Here is a 20,704-nt window from a genome sequence, read left to right on the forward strand (position 1 = left end):
TAGTAGTTTTGAGCCGTCAACTCTTTTCTCTGTAAAAATATAAGATGAATCTTAAAATTAATGATATCATTGTTAATTTCTTGATTAGCGTGGGATGGAAGCTTGTTTTAATATATTATTGTCTTGTATTCGTTTCATTAAAGTGTACCATTTTGAACCAATTTTTTTTTTAAATTAAAAAACTATATAAAGTTAATTTATTTTTATTACATTCTATTTATTTTAAATCTTTTTATAATAATTTGTCTTGCTGAATATTGGATCGTTCAAAAAATAGTGAAAATCTGGAACTATGCAACCCGACGACACAAATGTCAAGCAGGTTGCCTATTCTATTGTGATATTGTTTGCCACAGTTGTCCGTGTTTTTCAGTTCCTATTCAGTATTCTAGATCGCTAATTGAAGCTTTATTGATCAAAAATCTTTTAAATAAATCTAAAAATTGCAAATATTTTCAAACTACTTTACTAACTAAACGTTTTCTAAAATATAAAAAAAAAATCAAATTATTGAAACTCGATAAATTTTTATAATTAATTGAACCTTTGTGCTTGAAAGTCACAATCGTGCTGAATCACCTCTCACTAATCACTAATTATAAAATAATTTAAAATTGAATTTTTTTCCTCTCTCACGTCCGCCTAATGAGCTGCAGATGGACGCGGCGCGATAATAATGGGCGGCCAGAGATTATTTAATTAAAATGGCTGAGCAATGGAATTCTTTGGCGGCAGATCGGAATTCGATGCCGGACGCAACAAACAACAAATTTCCCTCCGCGACAGCAGATGGCGAGGAAGAAAAAGGCCGGACGAGCTAATGAACTCGCGGCGGATTTGGAATTCTGTCCCTCTGATTTATGCGCGCATTCCGCTCGCAATGAGATGGATCTCGTCGTGCGTTCAATTGTTGCACGTGTTCTCTCCAATGGTTTTCTTTTGTCGTTCACCGCCGGGCAATCTGATTGATGATTCCGAGAGAGCCGCAAACCCGATTCAACAAGCGCAGCCAAAACAAATGACCAATCAAAATCACAATAAATCGAAAATTAAAATTGGTTTTTTTTAATATTTTGTTTTTATTTTATGAAATTAAATTTTAAATTATGAAAATTCTGTATGCCTCATTTCAGATCACGTGGATGACCAGCCTCAAGATGAAGAGAATTCAACCCACCATCGTGTTTCTAGATCATTACTATCGTACTACTACGCAACAAAACCACCGGTGAGTCTGCTCGGCTGTAAAATTTATGAACTAGACAAACAAACCGGCAGCTGCCAGACTTTTTACTTCCTTATTTTCGTTTCTGCGCCCCAATTTTTCTTGGAAATATTATCTCGAAAAAGATTTTTATGTAAATTTTTCTGGGTGATCTGCAGGGCTCCGTATCAAAGCAGCTGTACATAGAAGTCAAAGTTGTGACTGATCGCAAAATGCACGAGTATCACGGCGACGGCCTCACGCAATACGTCATGACCCTCATGTCAATCGTGAGATTTTTCCAATTTTATATTCAAATTTTGCTAATTGAACATTCTGAGTAGGTTTCATCGCTTTTCAAAGACGCGAGCATCGGCAACCACGTCAACATCAAAGTGGTGGACATTGAGAATTTGGCGGACACGTCGTTTTTCGCCTCGTCCGACGTGTACTGGAAGAGCAAGTACAACTCAAATGACGTGTGGGCCACCGAGATGCTCAAGAAGTTTTGCATTTGGCAAAATGAGAATCGACACACCAGGGACAGAACAAGGCAGTATGACACAGCCCTGCTCCTCACAAGGTACCAATAAACTTAAAAATATTTTTTATTGATTTCTTAAAAAAAATCCTTTTAATTGGATCGAAATGAATATAAATTGATGCAAAATAAAATTTGCAACAATAAAGAAAATAAGGGTTTTAAAATAACATTTTTAGGATTTGCAATAAGTAATTTTCAAAGACTGTTAATTTTTTTATTTTCTTGAATGAGAAAATGGGAAAATTCCTAAATGAAGTATCTCTCCAGAGTTGAAGAAATTATGAAAAAAATTCTGCAACAATTGTTTTCCTTGCTCATAGAGAGAACCTGTGTCGGTACAACAACCTGACGAGCTGCGGCACCCTGGGCCTGGCCGAGGTGGGCGCCGCTTGCAACCCGAAGAAGAGCTGCTCGATAGTGCAGGACAACGGGCTGAGCGCCGCCTTCACCATCGCCCACGAGCTTGGACATGTGTAAGTATTAATTGATTTGACGAGTGAGTTGTCAGACGATAATTCGCGTGTTGAACATAAAACAGGCTGAATATGAAGCATGACAACGACAACCAGTGCAAGCGCTTCATGGAGCCCAAGAGCAGACACTACATGATGGCGCACATGCTGGGCGAGAACACCTTTCCCTGGGAGTGGTCCAACTGCAGCCGCCACTATCTCACAGAATTCCTCGAGTAAGTTCGTTCCCACACTCTCTGGGTGGTTTCCTTTTTTCTTTCAAATAAATTTAACTTAATTGTAAAGGGCAGAAACAATTTCTGTCAATTTAAAAATAAAATACATTAAATTTTTGTGAGATAAATGTTTAATTTTTAATTAATAATGTTATTAACTTATTTTAAAATAACATTTAAATAGCCTTTAATTTTATTTTACATTTTTTTTTTTAATAAATTGTTGGGAAATAACATTTCTTGCTTAAACATTACTTTTCAACTTCAATCACATTTGGAAAATGTTTGATTCTATAAATCTCAATTTTTTTGGGAGAAAAAGATTCTTTTGTCACCAGTTTTATTTTTGTTATTAATGATGATTCTCAGGTCAGGTCAGGGTTATTGTCTGGAAAACGAGCCACACCTGGAGCTTCCGCTGAGCGTCGATTCAAGTCTACCTGGGGAAAACTTCAACCACAACCGGCAGTGCGAGATGCTCTACGGCCCTGGGTCGCGGATTTGCACGTACATGCCGTCTTGCAACTCTCTGTGGTGCAGCCAGGCGCAGTCGGACGAACAGAACGGCTGCCTCAGCCAGCACATCCCGTGGGCCGACGGCACCATGTGTGCCCACAACAGCTGGTGCCAGAAGGGCCGTTGCGTTCCCAAGAACAGGGAGGCGCTCACCCCCAGAGACGGCGGCTGGAGCACTTGGGGACCGTAAGTTCCTTTTTTTAATTATCTTCCTTACAAGCATTGAAATTTAGGAATCAAATATTTAAAATAGAAAAATTTTTCATTTTGTTATTAAATTGTAGGATTAATTAGAATTTTTTTTTTAATTTGAGCTTTTTTACTTATTGTCTATTACATTAAAAATATATTGCTCATTTTTTAGTGGCATTCAGCAAAAATTAAATAAGAGGTAAATAATTTTAAAAGCCAATATTTTATTCCTCTGATCTCCCATCTTTTTTTTCAAAAAAGGCTTGATAATTTCCAATATTGATAAAATTGTTGTAGTTTCGGTGTGTGCTCCCGTTCTTGTGGTGGAGGAATCAAACAGGCAAAACGAGAGTGTGACAATCCTCGTCCAGAAAATGGCGGAAAATACTGCATAGGGGAGAGGGTGAGGTATCACTCATGCAACACCCAGGACTGTCCATACAACCAGAAGGACTTTCGAGACCAGCAGTGCAGCAACTTCCGTAAGGGCTACGGCGAGGGAAAGTGGATTGCTAAGTACTTTTGTAAGTTTTTTTTGTATTCTTTATGATACATTTTCGCTCATTTTTCTTATAAAAATTAAGCAACGGCTGAGGACCAGTGCAAGTTGTACTGCAGACAGGGCACCGATTTTCAACACCTGTTTGCAGAAAAGGTGGTCGACGGCACACCCTGTTCTCCGAAGACCAACGACATCTGCATCAATGGCAAGTGCCATCCTGCCGGTTGTGACCACATTTTGGGATCAAACAAAACTTTGGGTAGAAGAGAAATTTATATAATTTATTTTGGTTTTAATTTTATTTTATAAGATTCTTGTGGGGTTTGCGATGGTGACAATTCTACATGCACAATGGTTACTGGGACGTACAATGGATCAATTCCAGAGTACCAAAAAGTCGTTGAAATTCCAGCCGGATCCACCAGTATTTTTATCAAGCAGACGCCTCTCTATTATGCAGATGTTACTGCAGGAGACAATATCCATCTAGGTACAAATTTAATTTGTTTCTCATTTATTTATAAAACGAGTTGAATAATGCAAGATTTTTATTTTTAAGTAATTATGGACTTGAATTTGTATTTGAATTTCAAATTTTTAGTATGCTCATATTTTTGATTAAATTATGCTTAAAGAATGATTAATGATTAACTCTTAGCTTAACCTAAACTAAGGAATATTTAATTAAATTAATTTTTATTCCGCAAAAATAATGTAAAACTTGTGATATGTAACTAAAATTTGAGGAGAAGTACAATTCAGGTGTGTGACATTAACAGCCTGCTAGACAGGCATGAATCTGATGTGGTGCCATTTTCGCAGCGCTCAAACTAAAGGACACGGGTCAGTACATTCTGAACGGCAACTTTAACATCCGGCCTTACGCCACCAGACTTCTGGACGCCGGCACCCCTATCAGCTACAACGGCGCCCGATCCTACGTCGAAATCATCAACTCGACTCTTGAGTCGCTCAAAGTCGCCATCATACTTGAGGTCCAACTTGATTTTCTTCAACTTTAGAATCAGGAAAAGTAAAATTAACTCAAATTTGCAGGTGTTCATTGCCGGGACCCCTGTGGCGGCCAACGTCGAGTACCAGTACATGGTGCACTTCCCATACATCTGGAAGCCGACCTCAGACTGGTCCACCTGCCACAAAACTTGCTTCAGTGAGTTCTTAAAAATACTTGAACTAAATTTTTTCATCAACTTTATTGTTGAAAATAAGAGCAAAGATCACTGGGGTGTTTTGAAAGACGAACCAACATTGAAGTGGATAAGTACCTGTGCAACAACTCAACCCAGGAGAAGCCCCAGACCAAGAAAATATGTAACCTGTCACACTGCAAAATTTAGTAAGTACTATTAATTATTTAAATTAACAAAATTTCAAAAGTGTGCTGATATTTTACCTGATATTTGGAATTGTTAGCTGTTGAATATTTCGCTTCGGAACAATTTACCTAAAATAATAAAAACATGCAAATCTACATTTTTAGTAATTAAATTTTTTGTAAAATTTAGCTGGAAAGGGAGCCGGTGCATCCATTTGATCAACAACTATGAGAAGGAGGTGGACAAAAGGTTCTGCGAAAAGGTCAAAGCTGTGCCCAGATTCTTCAAACCAGCAGCCTCTACCTACAGATGGGAATATGGAACTTGGTCTGAAGTAAGTCTAGATTTAATCCATAATTATAAATTGATTCATTTTGCATTTCAAAGTGTGGCGTCGGCTGCAATCCCGGGAATCAAACCCGAAGCGCCAAATGCCTCGGCTACAAAAACAGGTACTTGCCAGACCAGTACTGCCCCCCTCTGAATCCAATCGACACAGTGAGGATGTGCGAAGTCTTGTGCTATAGTGTGTGGAAAACTGGCGACTGGACCAAAGTAAGATCAATTAAAATTAATCTTAGAATTAATTTTAAACTTGTCGATTCCAGTGCTCTGCCAAATGTGGAAGTGGCTACCAACGGAGGTCTGTTTGGTGCGAGTTGGACGGCTTCAAAGTAAACACGGAGCAGTGTCCAGGCGCAGAACCTTCTTCGCAGAGGGAGTGCGTCCAGCCAGCTTGTGGCTATTGGAAAACTGGACCATCCTCAGTTGTGAGTAACTGCTACACTAATTATAAAACCAAGCCACAAATTTGTGGTAAAAATTTTGTTTAGAAGAAAAATTGTATATTTTTCTGATCCAAGCCATCTCTATCATCAATTTTCCAAAATTTAAAATGTGGCATGAGTGTGGTTGGAGATTTGAACTATGAGAGTTGATCAGAAAAATAAAAAATGAGAAAATGCTCACTAATTTTTTATGAAAAGCGTTGTAAATTAGTGAGAAAAAAATATTTAAACATAACTTTTTAACTAGACAGACGATTTCAATTTTTTTAGACATTCAAGTGACACGATTAAATTTTCGGACCTTGATTAGATTCTAAAAATTAAAATTTTCTCCCTGCATCCAAAAATATACTTCTTAAAGTTTGACACTGAAAAATATTAAATAAAAATCAGTGTTTTCGGGCAAAATATTGATTAAAAACAGACTTTTTTAATATGTCTTTTAATTTCAAAGAATTAGATCAGCCAATTCAAATTTATTAATAGAAGGGTATGCAACCTGCCACTCACATGTGTTGTGCATGCAGTATTATTTTGTCACTTTTCAATTAATAGCTCACTTTTCCACAAGTGAAATGTTTGCTGCTTCTTTCACTTTGTTCCGCAGTCGTTTTGCATGTTGTGTATGTATGTGTTTGCAGTGTTCGGTGAGTTGTGGGGCCGGCGTGGCGCAGCGGCAGGTGGTGTGTGTTACCGACGGTGGGGCAAGCGCCGCTGACGAGTCTTGCGCCCACGTGGACAAACCGGCCAACGTGGTGCCGTGCACGATGCCTGACTGTCCCACGGTGTGTGTCAATAATCGCGTGCCATACTTTTGTCGCCGACGGCCAAATTTCTAGAATACTCTCTTTCCGTTTCAGACAACCGTCAAATTCAAAAGTCACAACTCGAGCGACCTGATGGCAAAGAATGTCATCGTGCCGGCGCACTCGCCCCTGCAAATTGCGTGGGTGGACGGCGAGTGGAGCGAGGTTTGATAATTTTGTATCTTTCTGTATATATGAATTTTTAAAAAGATTATAAAATCAGTAGGAAATTCAAACTTTAAAAAAAAAATGCAAAATTATATTTAGTTTTGCGATCCTGAAAAATGAGCATCAAATTTTTTAATTTTTTTCATTAAAATCATAAAATCATTCACGGTCAAACAACTTACATAAAAATTAAAATTCCGCAGTAGAGGAAAATTGTTAAAGATTGATTTTTTTAATAACTAAATTTGGCCTTTCAATGTTTCCTGAATTACAAAAGATGGCTGATACTTTGGAAACTTTAACAATCAATCAATTTTTAGTCGAATTTTTTTTAATAAAAAATTTATCTTTTACACAACTAGAGCTGCGATCTCCAAAGTGTGCTTTTAATTATATATTTTAATATTAAAGTTTACGGGTTCTATAACTGATTTTTTAAACTTTCTGTTATGCCTATAAGATGTATAAAACATTTATTTCTTTTTTAAATCTTCCTTTGATGAAGTTAAATATTTTCAATTTTGAACTACAGTGTTCGGTGAGTTGCGGCAAAGGTTACAAGAGGAGAATAGTGCAGTGCCTAAATCTGAACAGCAACGATGTTCTTTCCGATGCCCTGTGTGAGCAGTTGTCTTCGAAACCCATGACCCAACACACATGCTCTCACACATGTGGCACTTGGCGGCCCAGAGAGTGGCAACCTTGCTCAGCCACCTGCGGAAAAGTACACAATTTTTTTTTTTTTTTTTTATTTATTTAAGCTTTTTCGAAAAATCATATTCCAAACATTAAGATCCAATGCAGAGCATTTAATTTGAGTAAAGCTTAAATTAATTATTTAACTTTTTTAAATTATCTCTTTCAACTTAAACTATATGAAGTGTTCATTCTGAATTTTAATATTTTAAATCAATTTAGGGAATGATGAAGAGACAGGTGGTTTGCGAATCGGAATGGGGTCGGCTGTCCCTGCCGGACACTTCTTGCGGCAACCAGGAGAAACCCGTGAGCGAACATTCTTGCGAACTGAAGCCATGCACCATGGTGTTCCACCAGCAGGAGCGCAAGTGGTCCACCGGCTCTTGGGGCGAGGTACTTCCACTCACTTGATGTTGCAAATTTTCTATTTCGTCTGATTGCCAGTGCATTGTGGTGAACAAGGACTGCGGCGTGGGCACAAGGAGGAGACAGGTCAGGTGTCTGCATGGGGTGTGTGACGGAGACGCGCCACCTGACATTGAGCCCTGCGTCATCCCCTGCCGGAATGCCAGGTGGAACTTTGGAGAGTGGGGCGAGGTATTCAAAATTTTCTTTTCTAGAGTGTCTCATTTTTTTTTAATATATCCTTTTTTTATTTGAGCTGATAAATGTTCTAATAAATTTTTAAAGAAAGTTTCCTTAATTTTTGGTGGATTTTTAGGAATTTATTAAAATTTTAATGTATAAATGCTTAGGGTTACTAAAGACTTTAAAGGGATGAAGTTTTGTCTATATCCTGGTTTATCGGGATTGAAAAATAACAATTATTAATATTTCAGTGTTCACGTCCGTGTGGGACAGGACACAAGTACCGGCTCGTGCGCTGCCAGTCTGTGGACGGCCAGTTTTTGAATGAGGAAGAATGTCCGGTGGGCGAGCGCCCGACCAACAAGCAGGAGTGCAACACCCACAGGTGCAACGGTTACAGGTGGAAGGTCGGCGCCTGGGAGCAGGTCAGTTTTTCAAAATTTGATCAATTCTGCCAATTAAAAAAAAACTGCAATTAACTTATGACGAATTTAATAATTTAGAAGAAGAATCTCATTAACTTGGTCTCAAGATGAATGGCTTACGAGCTGAGCTATAGGTGGCGGTTTAATTAAAAAGACCGACAAATAAGTGACTTTTATTTTTCTCATTCAAAATTGAGACGAAAAACTAAAATTGATACATATATATAATTTGCAAAATAAAACGTGAGATGAGTTTTTGGATGTTTTGAAAGAGGTTGCTGCAGCGTGCCTGTGTATTTATTGCTTTAGTGCTCTCTGCGGTGCGGCCGCGGCGTGAAGCGGCGGACGGTGCAGTGCGTGAGCAGCGGCAAGGGTGCGGTTGAAGACTTCCACTGCTCGGGACGCAAGCCGCCGGACACACGATTCTGTTTCAAATACCAATGCCCGTACTCGTGGCAAATTGGAGACTGGTCTGAGGTACCCTCAGCGGCTTGACATTTAAGACATATCCCCACAAAAGCAATATCATTTTTTCATTTCCCCCCAGTAGAACTGTTGCCTGCAACCCGCACTACAAAAATTTTCTTTTGAAGGACAACACTTGCAATTTTTTAATCCTGAAATTTGACAAAATTTTGTGGCCGACGTCAAAAATTTTATTGAAAACTTATTTGGAATAATGGCTACAATTTTAGAATGGTTTTGTTTTGGCTGGAAAATGCGGATTGCCAGATTTTATTCCTTTTCTATGTGACTTTTTCCATTGCAATTTTGACGTCACCAAATAAAAATTTGTTAACTTTATCATTCAGGAATAAAAAATGTATCATTGTGATTTTTTAATTTTTTTCTGTAAGTCCCATGGACTTACTTTTTAAAAGTTAAAAGATCTCGTGCAAGAAGTGTAACAATTTTAAAATTTTTTACTTTTGTTGTGCGGGTAGCAGATAAATACGCAAATCTCAATTGGCTTTTTTAAAAATGCATGACTGTCGTTTTTGAGGTTGCTTTTCATTATTTTTTGGTAGAAATTTTCTTCTTTAGCATCCTCTCAAAATTTCAACCGGGCTTTTTGCTGACAATAAAATTATTTTCTTAAATGTCTGTGCCTCCTAAATTCGCTGCGTTTGTTCTCTACAAGGGCTGCATGCATTGCGGTTTGCAGGTTTTCATATTGTTTTTCAGTAGAATGTCGCATAATTTTATAATACTGATGCGGTAGATGCGCGCGGCTGCTGTCGCCACATTTGTTAAAAAATTGGTGCTGCGCTGCTTTCGGCTTTCGTATGGTGGCGGATTCATGCTAATAATTTAATACCAAAAATGTCTTCCGTTAAATCAGGGGAGTCGAAAAAATAAAATTGTTCAACTCTCTTGCTAAATTATTGTTAACAGGTGCTGGCTTTAATTCAACATAAAATTTCCCAGGCTAAATGTGTGTCGTGCATATTCATAAAAAAAACTCCTCAACTAAATCAACTTTTTTTTATTTTGTGTATAATGATTAAAATGTGTCGCTGGTTTTAGGAGAAAAACAAAACAAACGTCTTGAAATACATTTTTATTCTCGCATGCTAAAACATTATTTATCAAATCATATATTTGCAAACATTGAAAGGAATTAGATTTTTTCACTAAAATAACATGGTAAATTTAATATTTCAGTGTTCGTCAACGTGCGGTTCTGGTGTGCAAACGCGGCAGGTGACCTGTCACAAGGTGGTCGGGCTGGGTTGGCTTGAGCCGAGCAAAGTACCTGACGGGCAGTGCTACAATTTGGAAAAGCCGGCCGCCACTCAGGCGTGTCACCTTGATTCCTGTTCTTTGCAGTACCACTGGATGACCGGACCGTGGAAGCCAGTGAGTGTCCAAAAATAAATGAACAAATAAACAAAATCTATATTATCAGATATTAAACGATTTAAACTCTAATTAGTCCAATTCATTAAAAAAATTAATTAAAATAAAAATTGCATTAAATAAAAGAAAAGTTCAATTGATTAAACTTTCAAATCATGGATAATTTTATCAAAGAATTTGTACTTGGGTTGACTTAGGTATAAAAAAATTGCTCAGTTGTAAGATGACCGACCTATAAAAAAGATAAAATCTCTTACAAATTTCCAAGACGATTCCAATGGTTTTTATTAATTAAATTAAATTAATGATGGACAGGAGTTTCAAATGTTTAATAGGAGAAACTTTTTCTTATATTTTCGAACCTTAAGAACAGCCTTAGAAGCCTTAGTTTTTATAAGTTTTTTTCTTTTGATAAACGTCTTCTGCAAACTGTGTACAAAAAATTGATTCCCAATCCAATTCTCAACTAGAGGGATGCATGCTAATCGACTAAAATTAAATTACTATAAATTAAATTATTAAAAAAAAAAATATATGTATTTCTTTTAATAGCATTGTGTATGAAAAAAATTGTAACTTTAACAAACTTCAATTTTAGTCATAACTGGTGAAAAAATTTAAAAAAATGTATTATTTTCACAAAATGTAAAATTTACAAATTTTTGAAAATTGCAGTGCTCAGCGGTGTGCGGGAAGCGCGGCAAGAAGCGTCGCGCCGTCCACTGCGTGGGCCACGACCGCCTTCGAGTGCCCAACAGTTTCTGCCGCCAGGACAAGGTGCCGGCGCGCAAGGCTAAGTGCAACGTGATGCGCTGCCCTGGCCCGTCGTCATGTCGCGAGGTCAAGTTCCTGCACCGACACGTGGCCACTGATGGCACGTACACACTCAACTTGTTCGGAATGAATGTCAGCGTTTACTGCCACGAGATGACCTCGCACAACCCCAAGGAGTACCTCACCCTGCCCACCGGCGAGATGGAGAACTATTCAGAATTCTACCACCTCAGGTACGGCAATTTCTTTTCCATTTCTAAAGAAATTATAATTGTGAAAGGACTGAACTGCAATTTTGTGTTTAGTTCCAAAATTTTAAATTAATTTTTAAATAAAATTATTTCAAAAATTTTCTCCACACTGATACATGGCAAAAGTATTAACTTATCGCTTTAAAGTTTGGAATAAATAATAATAATTAATATATTTATTTCATTTCAGTTTGAAAAATCCTAACACTTGTCCGCTCGACGGCAAGAGACTGGAAAAGTGCGACTTTTGCTACGAAGAGAAGAAAGGCCTGTCAGGCACGACCGTCTTCACCAAGATCCGGTTCAATCCGCAATCACTCAAAGTCACAAGTAAAAATTATCATTTTTCCTGTTGTACTGGTTTTTATCGAATTCATTTTAGGGGATGACTTCACGTTTGCTCGTCTGATAAGGGGCAGGAAATACATCCCCTACGGCGAGGCGGGTGATTGTTACAGCAACGTCCTGTGCCCTCAGGGCAGGTTCTCAGTCAACCTGTCAGGCACGCCCTTCAGGGTGTCTCCCACCACTGGTTGGATCAGCAATGGGGGTTCCATGGACCAACACCCTGACGAGGTATTTTAAATTACTGAATTTAATTTTGTTGTAATTTGTCTTTTGTGAATAAAATAATTCTAGATTTAATTGATTTTATAATGCTTATTTTTAACTCTTATTGCAGCGATCATTATTAAAAATAACTTGGAAAAAAATTATTGTGAATTAAATTTTCGTGTATTTTTAATATTTCAGGAACACCAAAAGGTGTGGGGAAAATGTGGTGGCAACTGCGGCACGTGCAGCCCGCGCAAAGAGACTGGACTGAAGTTGGAGCTGCTGTGGCCGGACAGACACTTGAAGCACCACGGACGATGGAGACCGAGTTAACCCGACTGGGACACAGCGTCAAAGTCCAACAGGCCGCAAAAGCTGTGATTCTTTCAAGCAAACTGTTGAGATTTTTTTCGGCTTGAGAATCTCGAGATGGCCCAAAAAAATGTAAACAAAATTTGAGAGGTCGATTTTGTTGGTGCGAAAAGAGAGAAACGGAAAAGACACTCGAGTCAGAGAAGAGGAAGTGCAGGATGAAGTAAAAAAAAAATCAAAAATTTGTTTTTCCACCGAGGCGTCTCTCCTTTTCTGCAGTGCATTTATTACTGTTAGTATCTATATCAGGAGGAGTGGTGGATCTGGAGAAGGATTGATTTTTTTCGCCTTAATTTATTTGTTGTTGTACATTTTTTTGTCACCATGTGTTATTTTTAAGTGATGCCATAAACAAGATATAATTATACAAATTAATTGCCACATAGATAAAATACCTCATTACACTCACAAAACCACAAGCGAAATAGTTCATTTTTTGCGCACCAGTACACAATTTATTATGACGACTTGATACATCTCGTAACTGCCAGGATTTTTGTTCAGCGATTTCAGTGTTCAATTTTTTGTGTAGCTTTTAGCGAGTAAGTTTCGGACACCAGAGAATATAATCGAAAGTATTTTCTAATCAAAGTTTAATTTATTATGCACATCACAAAAGAGTTTTTGGCATACACTGTTGTAAAGAAAATCTTTATTGTTTATTATTGTCTATTGCGAGGAACGCGCGAATCAATATATTTTGCAAGAAGGAAAGGCTGACACTCGAACTACGAAGTTTAGTGTGTATTTTTTCTATTTTGTAAACACGGTTTTGATTCTCAACAGAGGAAATTGCATTTTTGCGAGCGCAGAGAGAACTTTTTGTATTAATATATAGTATAATTTATTGACTTTTCGATGTAATATATATTTTGGACAAGAGTGTGTGCGAGACGAGTGAGGATTTAATTTTTTTGAGAATGAGAGATGAATGTGATGTACAATACTCTCTAACCCAGCTAACTGAGACGTACTTTGGAAAAATAACTCGTACGTACCTTTAGTCCGTAGATTCACTGCCAATACTTTGTACTGCGTTGTGTTGAAGAAGAATAATTTTGATTTTTCGAGCAGCATTAGAGACGTTTGATTCGACCTCGGTGCGATATTGAGCTGTCGCGTCCACTATTAATGTGATTCATAATTGTTTAACCTCCAACTTTTGTTATTTGCAACAACAGCCATATGAGAGCGTAGTAGTTTGTAACTTGCATATATTTCAGTTGATGAAACAAGAATCCCTCCTCAACGTAATTTTAAGGACAGAAACTCGCCGTTCGTGTAGAAACATTTGATCGTAGCGCGTCAAGTTTACAAAAAAAAAATGCTTCTATTTCCAATCAATAATAAATTATGATACTTTCAAACTTGATACTTTTGAGCATTATTAATTATGTATCCTCAAACAATCGTCATTATTATCATTCAAAAATTTAAAAATCTGAATTTGTTAATATTTATTTGTGATATTTTTTTGCTCATGAAAGGGTTGCAGACCGTGACTTATACTTATAGAGCTCAAGTCGAGCTGTTTTTATTTTTTCATAGTAAAAAGTTTATCAACAAGGACTGTGTTTCCATATCTTCCAAATGAAATAAATTGAAATATTACGGTGTCAAAATAATCCAAGAATGGTAATAAAATAAGACAATTTTTGTTTTTTTAAAAATGCATCATTTTTTATTTTGGCTTCATATGCACATGTTTCATTTTATAATAACGTGAAAAATGTAATTCTCATTAAAAAATTGCCAAAAAGTCTGATGTAACATTTGTCTGTCCGCGAGGGACACGTTATTTTGTTGTTGGAGTGGCGCCCCCTCCCGTTTTTGCCACAATCAAAGGGGGGGCCCGTCTAAGTTGTTTGGTCAGAGCGACTCATTGATGGTTTCTTTGCTGCTGTAGTAAGTAGTTGTTGTTGTGTGTGTGTGTGTGAGATTGTGTGTGTGAGTGGGAAATGCAAATGTTTTCTTTTTTTTTCTTTCACATCAAGTCGTCTTCTCTTCGGAAGAGACCAGCTAGGTGGGTAGCCATTTGTCGAGAGAAACGAAATTATTATTTCAAAACGCCATTCCTTTTCCAGCTGATGGAATCATCCAAGGACGGCTGCTTTTATGCTAATGTCGGTGTCAAACATGTGCATCAGGTCATGCCAAAACAATATATCCGTATTTTTGCTGCTTGCTTTTTTTGGGAGAAACACATCTTAGTACAAAAAACGAGCGAGCATTTTAAGCTTTTTGTTTCTTAATTCTGCGTTTGCATTTTTCTTTCACAACGTGACCTAATTACTTCATTAAGTTTTTTTCTTCTTGTTTTTATTGTTTTAATTACTTTATCCGTTCTCAAGTTGACTTGGGTTTGAACATAAAAAGGAGATTCGTGGATTGATTCTCAAGTCTCGTGTCACTTACATGATGGCTGCGGCTTTTCTTTTTTTACTATTTTTTTCTTTTATCATTCTTTTGTATTTAGTTTTAATCAATCACATTAAACACTTTACCAAGTTTTAAGACCAGATATTAACAAGCAAGGTACATTCTCAGCATTATTGCACTAAACATTGTACAACTGATGCGCGCCGGCCATTTGTCAAAAACTGCGTGAATTGATTACAATGATGGAAACAAACGAGATTGCAATCAATCGAGAAACCGAGGTGTTAAATTACTCGCCATCATCAATTCTAAGGTTACCATTTAAAATACTTTGTGTCTTCATGCACTAAACACAAACCGATGTTATTAAAGAGAAGGAAAACGGCTCAACTACGTGTTTTCATTAATTAATTAGAGGTATGACCTTTGCAGATTGGGTTTCATCTTCTTCTTTAAGCACTGCTCTCTGTGGTGGTCGTGTTCTGTACTGACTGCCCAGATGGCTCCTGCAATGCAAAAACTTCATTTAGAATTTCAATCTTCAAGAACATGAAAAAATTAGCAAAAATCTTCTATTAATGCTTGGAACATTCATTTTCTGTTAAAGATTATGATTTATATGAACGAAAAATAACAATTAATTGTTTATAAATTCTTTCACCAAAAAAGTAGGATCTAATAAAAACATTCATTGGCTTTGAGCTAAAAGTTATGTTTCAGAATAAATATGGGAATTTGATTGTAAGCTTTACTTTTCAAATTAATTTTTAAATCAGTCATTTATAATTTAACTAAATTAAATGAACTTAATCAAAGTTGAATCAATTATTACATAAAGTGAAACTCGTCTATATCTGAGCAAAACTGACCTTGGTCTTCTCTCCGCCCTCACTCTGGCTGTTGCGAGCAGAGCCTCCCTTGCTTTGGCGGTTGCGACGGAAGCGGCCGCGGCCTCCGGCACCCCTCGGGGGGCCTGCGTTGCCGTTGGTGGCGCCGCCGTCCTTGGACTCGCCCTCACTGGTGCCTCCTTCACCGCTCTGGGTCCTGGGACGCTGGGGACGTCCGCCCCCACCAGTGCCACCAGGGCCTCCGCGCACGTTGCGTCGGAAGAAACGTCCGCGCGGTGCGCCACGTCCACGACCGCCGCCACCTCCCCTCGGCGGCCCTCCCTTCTCGCCGTCCTTGTCCTCACCCTGAAAGTCGCCCTAGAGTTGAGTCGGAAGATTAATAAAAGGAAAAACCAAGGAGAACGCAACTTAAATCTACCGAATTAAAACTAATCAAAAGCTCAAAAAATTAAAATTTTTACAGTTCCTTATAAATCAAAAGAATAATGCTTAAATTTGAAGTAAAAATTATAGGAAATTAGAATGATATCTGAAATAAATTGCTGAATTTGAAAATTTGCTTAGACTGACCCCCTCAGCTGGCTGACCATCTCCGCGGGGTCCGCGGCGGGGCCGGTTGTTGTAGTAGTTGGGGTCGAAGCGGCGCCTGGGCTGGCGACGCTGGTTCTTCTGGTCGCCGCCGCTGCCGTCCTCCTTGTTCTCGCCGGCGCTCTCATAGTCACCGTCCTCCTCCTGGTTGTCGCCGCGCCGGTACGACTCCTTGCGCGGAATCACCCACTGGCGGTAGCCGCGGCGCTTGTCTGCCGCGTACGGAGACCCCTTGACGGGCTCGCCTTCTGGCCCGGTCACGTTGGCAGCCTCGTTGCCCTTCTCGCCGATGACCACGTCGAACTCGACAACCTCCCCGTCGCCGACACTACGAACCGCCTTCTTCGGGTTGTTCTTTGCGATGGCGGACTGCAAATGGACATTTTTGTTTTAATAATTGTCATTTTAATTGTAAGTTCAGTGTATGATAAATTTAAAATTAAGTTTCACTCACTTGGTGGACGAAAACGTCCTCTTTGGTGTCATTGCTAGAAACAGAAGAAAAAAATGTTCACAAATTCAAATTCTGAATTGCGATTTTTAAGAGTAGGGGCTACAGTTCTGCTATAACTTTTAAGTGCCGGACGGAAGTAATAAGTTTATTGACGATAATTATCAGTTCAGGAAGTGCTATTCTTAGACGGGTGTAGAAAAAAATTTAATTGACTCAATGATGTATATTCTGACATTGGATTACTGCCAATTAATATTAGAGAGTATTATTTAAAGACTTTTTACTTGTTTTCTTTTTTTTTGCTGCTACAAACTTTCAATGCCGTTTCAAAGACTTTGCAATAAAACATGGATGTTTTTTTTGTGCCATAATTATTAGATATCACTGTATCTGCAAAATTTTAATGACAAGTAAAAACAAGAGATTTTGGAGGGGGAAAAATGTGATAAATTTGTAATTTCCCATGAAAAACATGTTTATTTGATCATTTTATAAATAAAATTATTATTATTATTCAAATTATTATTATGTAAAAACACAGGATTCAATTGAATATCCATATTTTGCATGATCAGCTAGATTAGGCAAGTGCAACGAGAAACAGAATTTTGATCTACAACCAGTAGAATTTGGGATATTCAAATTTTTTATTTAAAAACAAAAATGTTTCCCAAAACATGAAATTGTAAAACTTAAAATTTAAAATAGGGTTTTCTCAATTTCAAAGAAAATTAGTCCTAGTATTTTTATATTACTATTAGCAGTTTACAATCATGACATAGAGGAATGCACAAAAGATATTGCTTCACTTTCAAATTATAATTATCAAATCTTTCTTAACTTACTGCAACAAATTATGATAATGTTCAACTATGTAAAGACTAAAATTTAAAAACTTTCTTAAGCTTCAAAATTTTTCAGTAATTTTGCTTCCATATGATTTAAAAGTATCTATCATAAATCACATTTGTTTCTTGATTTCACGTATGAATACTTTGTGAAGAATAAACGATGATAATAAAAAGAGGAAAAATAACAAAATAGCCCAAAGCAAAATTTTTGTTTTAATTGTCCAATTATATCCCCTTTTTTGTATTAAAAATTGGCGTCCCCTTGTAGATGTTTAGGATGAAAAAAAGGTAAAATGTTTAAAAGGCAGCCAGCGTGAAACCACAGAAGCATCACTCCGACGCAATTAACTCCGGCAGAGAATTTTTTATACCATATATTTTTTCATGCTTTGTCGCCAATCGGCAGCGGAATCTGTCGCTCGGCGTTCCACTTTGCTTGCTGCATGGGCATGCACCCATAGTTATGCTCGGAGGCGGCCGGCGAACGGTATTGATCGCCTCTGCCGCCGCCGCCGCGAGTGCAGCGGGGGGCGGGCGGGGGGCGCTCGCCACCAGCCCACTCGACTTTTCCAGCCGGCCGACGGAATTCGCGTTCCAGGACACGGACGCCATCGAAACAAACTCACCGGTTGATGAATCCGTATCCGCTCTTGACGTTGAACCATTTCACAGTGCCGGAGACCTTGGTTGCTGCGAACACAAATCAGACAACGCAAAATTAGTTCTGGAGAACGAGTTGGAGGACGAAATGATAACAAGTTTTAAATTTTTCTTTCGCGATAAAATGTGAAATTTCTAAACTACTCCTAATGTTTCAGCAACTTTGGGCAAAAAATTGAACAAATGAATTTAAAAATTAAAGATTAAGTTGCAAAGGAAAAAGGTTAAATATCGATAAGCTCAGGATTGCTGTGTGTACCATAAAGAATTGAAAAGAAGAGAATGAAATTAAAAAATGTAAAAAAAAAAAAAAAAAAAAAAACAGAAAGGCCCTTCAATGTTAGTTTTTAGCGAGTTGGATAAAATTTGAATAAATAGGTTTTTACTCAACGAAAAACAAAAATTTGAGTTTTGGCGCAATTTTTTGTAATCACAATTTATTTCATCTAATTATTCTCATTGGCATAATGATGCTTCCCTGCCCCTCAGCCGAGTTCCTCTTGAAAACTTTTCAACCTTTTCATTGCTGTCATTTTCGGATATATTTTGCGATCCATTTTAATTAAACGCCAGATTTGAAACAAAAAAGAAAATTTTAAATTCTTTTTTTAAAAAAAAAGCGTGATTTTTTTTAATTAATTCACCTGATTTGACACTATTCCAGTCTGGTTTTTTAAAGATTAAAATCCTGAGGAAACTTTAAATAAACGATTTAAAAAAATATTATTATTTACCGCAACTAATTTCAATTCGATTTAGTAAAATCGCTCTTGAATGATTAGAAAAAACCCATTAAAGTGTCAATTTAAGCAATTTGGAGAAATAATCAGAAATAATAAAATAATTAATTAAATTGATTTTGATCGCCGCTGAGCTTCTACGAAACGTTACGGACAATCCCTCGTAGAGTAATCTAGCTGATAAAAAGTCTCAAAATCAAATTTGCGAATTAACGCGTCGCTTATCTGCTGTCAACACCGTTTTCGAGCACCAATCTGGCAAATAGATTTTTGCGCCCGAGTGGAAAAATGAAACGCGGCAGCTCCGAGATGATTAGCTCAAAAGCGCTGACCGAGTCTTGCTGGTCAGATTAATTTACTGAAGAAAGTTCAGCAGGTCATTAGATTGCGCATAAAGCCCGAGAAAAACAGAATCACACTTAAACAAAATTGGAATTTTACACAATATAGAAAAACACAAATAGACTAATTTTATAATTTAAATAATTTGTTGGTTTAAAACATTTAAATGAAAACTCAAATTGGAAGATAATTTTAATCCAAATTAGATAAATCCAAACAGAAATTTCATCCTTTCATATTTAAATTTTTAGTAAATTTTTTTACAACACTCAACAAAAGTTTTAGCCTTCGAAGCATAAAAATAATTGTGCAGCCATAAAACGAAAGTTACTATTGTAATCGGAAGCCTTCTTCGTAGAAAAGTAAAATTAAATTGAAGGAAGGAATATGCAAAAATGATTTCATAATCGTGTTTGCAAGCGAGATCGAGGTCAGAATCCAGCAGCGGAATACCGGAGGGTGTTAAAAATACAAAGCCGGCTGTGATTTAATTAGTGCGAGGGGTTAAAGAAACTGCTCGTCTACCGAGGTCCGACCGGCCATCATGTATATTTCGTGCAGGACGAGAGTGATTGGCTCGGGGCCAACACGTGCACCGTCCGCCCCGAGAGAAAGAAACCCCATAGGCGTTATTTTTAGACAATTTCCATCGATGCTGATTTATTCATACACACACTCGCATTGCTCATTACCAGACACGACGGACGGTGTGAGTGTGTGTGTGCACGGCCGGGGGAAAATCAATAACCCATCGCGGGCCAGGGACGTACTAACGAGAGAAGCGTCCATGCAAATTCGGCCGAAACGAGAGGAGATTCGGCCGCCGAATGCAGTCGCGCTCGGGCGAAAGATTAAAGAGAAGGAAGACTCCTTCCGAGGCCCCCCTCGTATATTTATTTACCACGAGCAAAAGCAAGGAGAGGGGTGGGGTGGATTAGCACGGTGCTTTGTTTTGGCCTCGCGTAGCCCGAATTTCGGCCGTGTAGCCGCGAGTTCGGCCGAAAAGCCGACTTTGGTAGTGGCGAAGGACGACGTGCGGGCCGGCCGAGTGTAATTTCACTCAGAATTCGCAGCAATTCTGGCGAAAAAGCGGACGCGCACCATGCGGCCCGATGGCGTGCGTGGTGCCGCCGACTTTCGGCCCACTTTTCAACCGGCTCGGGCGCTTTTTTAGCCAAGCCACTCGCACCACTTTCTTACCGATGACATGCTTGGTGGTCGCTGCAGCCTTTTGCTGGTCAGGCTGTTTCTCCGGGTCAGCCATGGGTGATGGTAAAAAAGATGTTAAGACGAGCCGATGTTATCCTCCCTCACCTCAGCGATGTTTCTCACTACTTTTGCATTGCATTTGCGCAGCGCTCGAGAGCTAAATGCGAAACCAAGATGGCCGCTCCCGAATGCAGACGATTGAAACACGTTCAATCCCGATCGCCATCCGACCCTTCCAACTCGCATTTGTACCGCCAATGCTAAAAATATTAAAACAAATTCCATTATAAATAATAAAAACTCACTGATCCTTCATTTAAACATATATTCTGTGTAAACAAAGCAAAGTTTACTTTTGTTACAT

General features: G+C 38.1%; 2 protein-coding genes across 6 annotated transcripts in view; one reads left to right on the forward strand and one right to left on the reverse strand.

The window, feature by feature from the left end:
- Positions 1 to 14,750, forward strand: part of LOC132192907 (A disintegrin and metalloproteinase with thrombospondin motifs 9-like) — a 97,449-nt gene extending 82,699 nt beyond the window's left edge. For 2 of the 4 annotated variants that reach the window (XM_059613125.1, XM_059613126.1), the window contains exons 6-32: positions 1,134 to 1,228; positions 1,384 to 1,494; positions 1,549 to 1,787; positions 2,069 to 2,221; positions 2,287 to 2,436; positions 2,806 to 3,138; positions 3,442 to 3,668; positions 3,729 to 3,905; positions 3,957 to 4,136; positions 4,469 to 4,641; positions 4,703 to 4,817; positions 4,877 to 5,003; positions 5,173 to 5,317; positions 5,371 to 5,538; positions 5,592 to 5,753; positions 6,413 to 6,556; positions 6,632 to 6,742; positions 7,278 to 7,469; positions 7,664 to 7,837; positions 7,889 to 8,041; positions 8,284 to 8,457; positions 8,767 to 8,934; positions 10,123 to 10,317; positions 10,993 to 11,324; positions 11,533 to 11,672; positions 11,725 to 11,918; positions 12,096 to 14,750. In XM_059613125.1, the coding sequence (XP_059469108.1) occupies positions 1,134 to 1,228; positions 1,384 to 1,494; positions 1,549 to 1,787; positions 2,069 to 2,221; positions 2,287 to 2,436; positions 2,806 to 3,138; positions 3,442 to 3,668; positions 3,729 to 3,905; positions 3,957 to 4,136; positions 4,469 to 4,641; positions 4,703 to 4,817; positions 4,877 to 5,003; positions 5,173 to 5,317; positions 5,371 to 5,538; positions 5,592 to 5,753; positions 6,413 to 6,556; positions 6,632 to 6,742; positions 7,278 to 7,469; positions 7,664 to 7,837; positions 7,889 to 8,041; positions 8,284 to 8,457; positions 8,767 to 8,934; positions 10,123 to 10,317; positions 10,993 to 11,324; positions 11,533 to 11,672; positions 11,725 to 11,918; positions 12,096 to 12,230 (4,667 nt within the window). In that variant the 3' untranslated portion in view covers positions 12,231 to 14,750. The remainder of the gene's footprint in view (positions 1 to 1,133; positions 1,229 to 1,383; positions 1,495 to 1,548; positions 1,788 to 2,068; positions 2,222 to 2,286; positions 2,437 to 2,805; positions 3,139 to 3,441; positions 3,669 to 3,728; positions 3,906 to 3,956; positions 4,137 to 4,468; positions 4,642 to 4,702; positions 4,818 to 4,876; positions 5,004 to 5,172; positions 5,318 to 5,370; positions 5,539 to 5,591; positions 5,754 to 6,412; positions 6,557 to 6,631; positions 6,743 to 7,277; positions 7,470 to 7,663; positions 7,838 to 7,888; positions 8,042 to 8,283; positions 8,458 to 8,766; positions 8,935 to 10,122; positions 10,318 to 10,992; positions 11,325 to 11,532; positions 11,673 to 11,724; positions 11,919 to 12,095) is intronic. The other 2 variants (XM_059613128.1, XM_059613127.1) reach the window with 2 other exon arrangements.
- Positions 14,155 to 20,493, reverse strand: LOC132192911 (Y-box-binding protein 1). 2 transcript variants are annotated; one of them, XM_059613133.1, is made up of 6 exons: positions 20,332 to 20,493; positions 18,016 to 18,079; positions 16,539 to 16,572; positions 16,067 to 16,453; positions 15,518 to 15,841; positions 14,155 to 15,154 (listed from the first exon to the last, which is right to left on the reverse strand). In XM_059613133.1, the coding sequence occupies exons 1-6, from the start codon at positions 20,393 to 20,395 to the stop codon at positions 15,101 to 15,103; spliced, it is 927 nt and encodes a 308-aa protein (XP_059469116.1). In that variant the 5' UTR covers positions 20,396 to 20,493; the 3' UTR covers positions 14,155 to 15,100. The 2 variants fall into 2 exon arrangements, with proteins under 2 accessions (XP_059469116.1, XP_059469115.1); XM_059613132.1 differs by having other exon boundaries at positions 15,518 to 15,853.
- Between the last annotated feature and the right edge of the window lie 211 nt (positions 20,494 to 20,704).

Source organism: Neocloeon triangulifer, unplaced genomic scaffold (assembly GCF_031216515.1).
Source record: "Neocloeon triangulifer isolate White Clay Creek 2 clone unplaced genomic scaffold, ASM3121651v1 ptg000003l, whole genome shotgun sequence".
NCBI lineage: Eukaryota > Metazoa > Arthropoda > Insecta > Ephemeroptera > Baetidae > Neocloeon > Neocloeon triangulifer.

Excerpts from the sequence above, each read along its gene's own strand:
- LOC132192911 (XM_059613132.1), bottom strand. The coding sequence starts at position 20,395 with ATGGCTGACCCGGAGAAACAGCCTGACCAGCAAAAGGCTGCAGCGACC. Across the intron at positions 16,573-18,015 it reads GGATACGGATTCATCAACCG|CAATGACACCAAAGAGGACG; the intron begins GTGAGTTTGTTT and ends TTCTGTTTCTAG. Across the intron at positions 15,155-15,517 it reads AGGGCGGAGAGAAGACCAAG|GAGCCATCTGGGCAGTCAGT; the intron begins GTCAGTTTTGCT and ends TTTGCATTGCAG.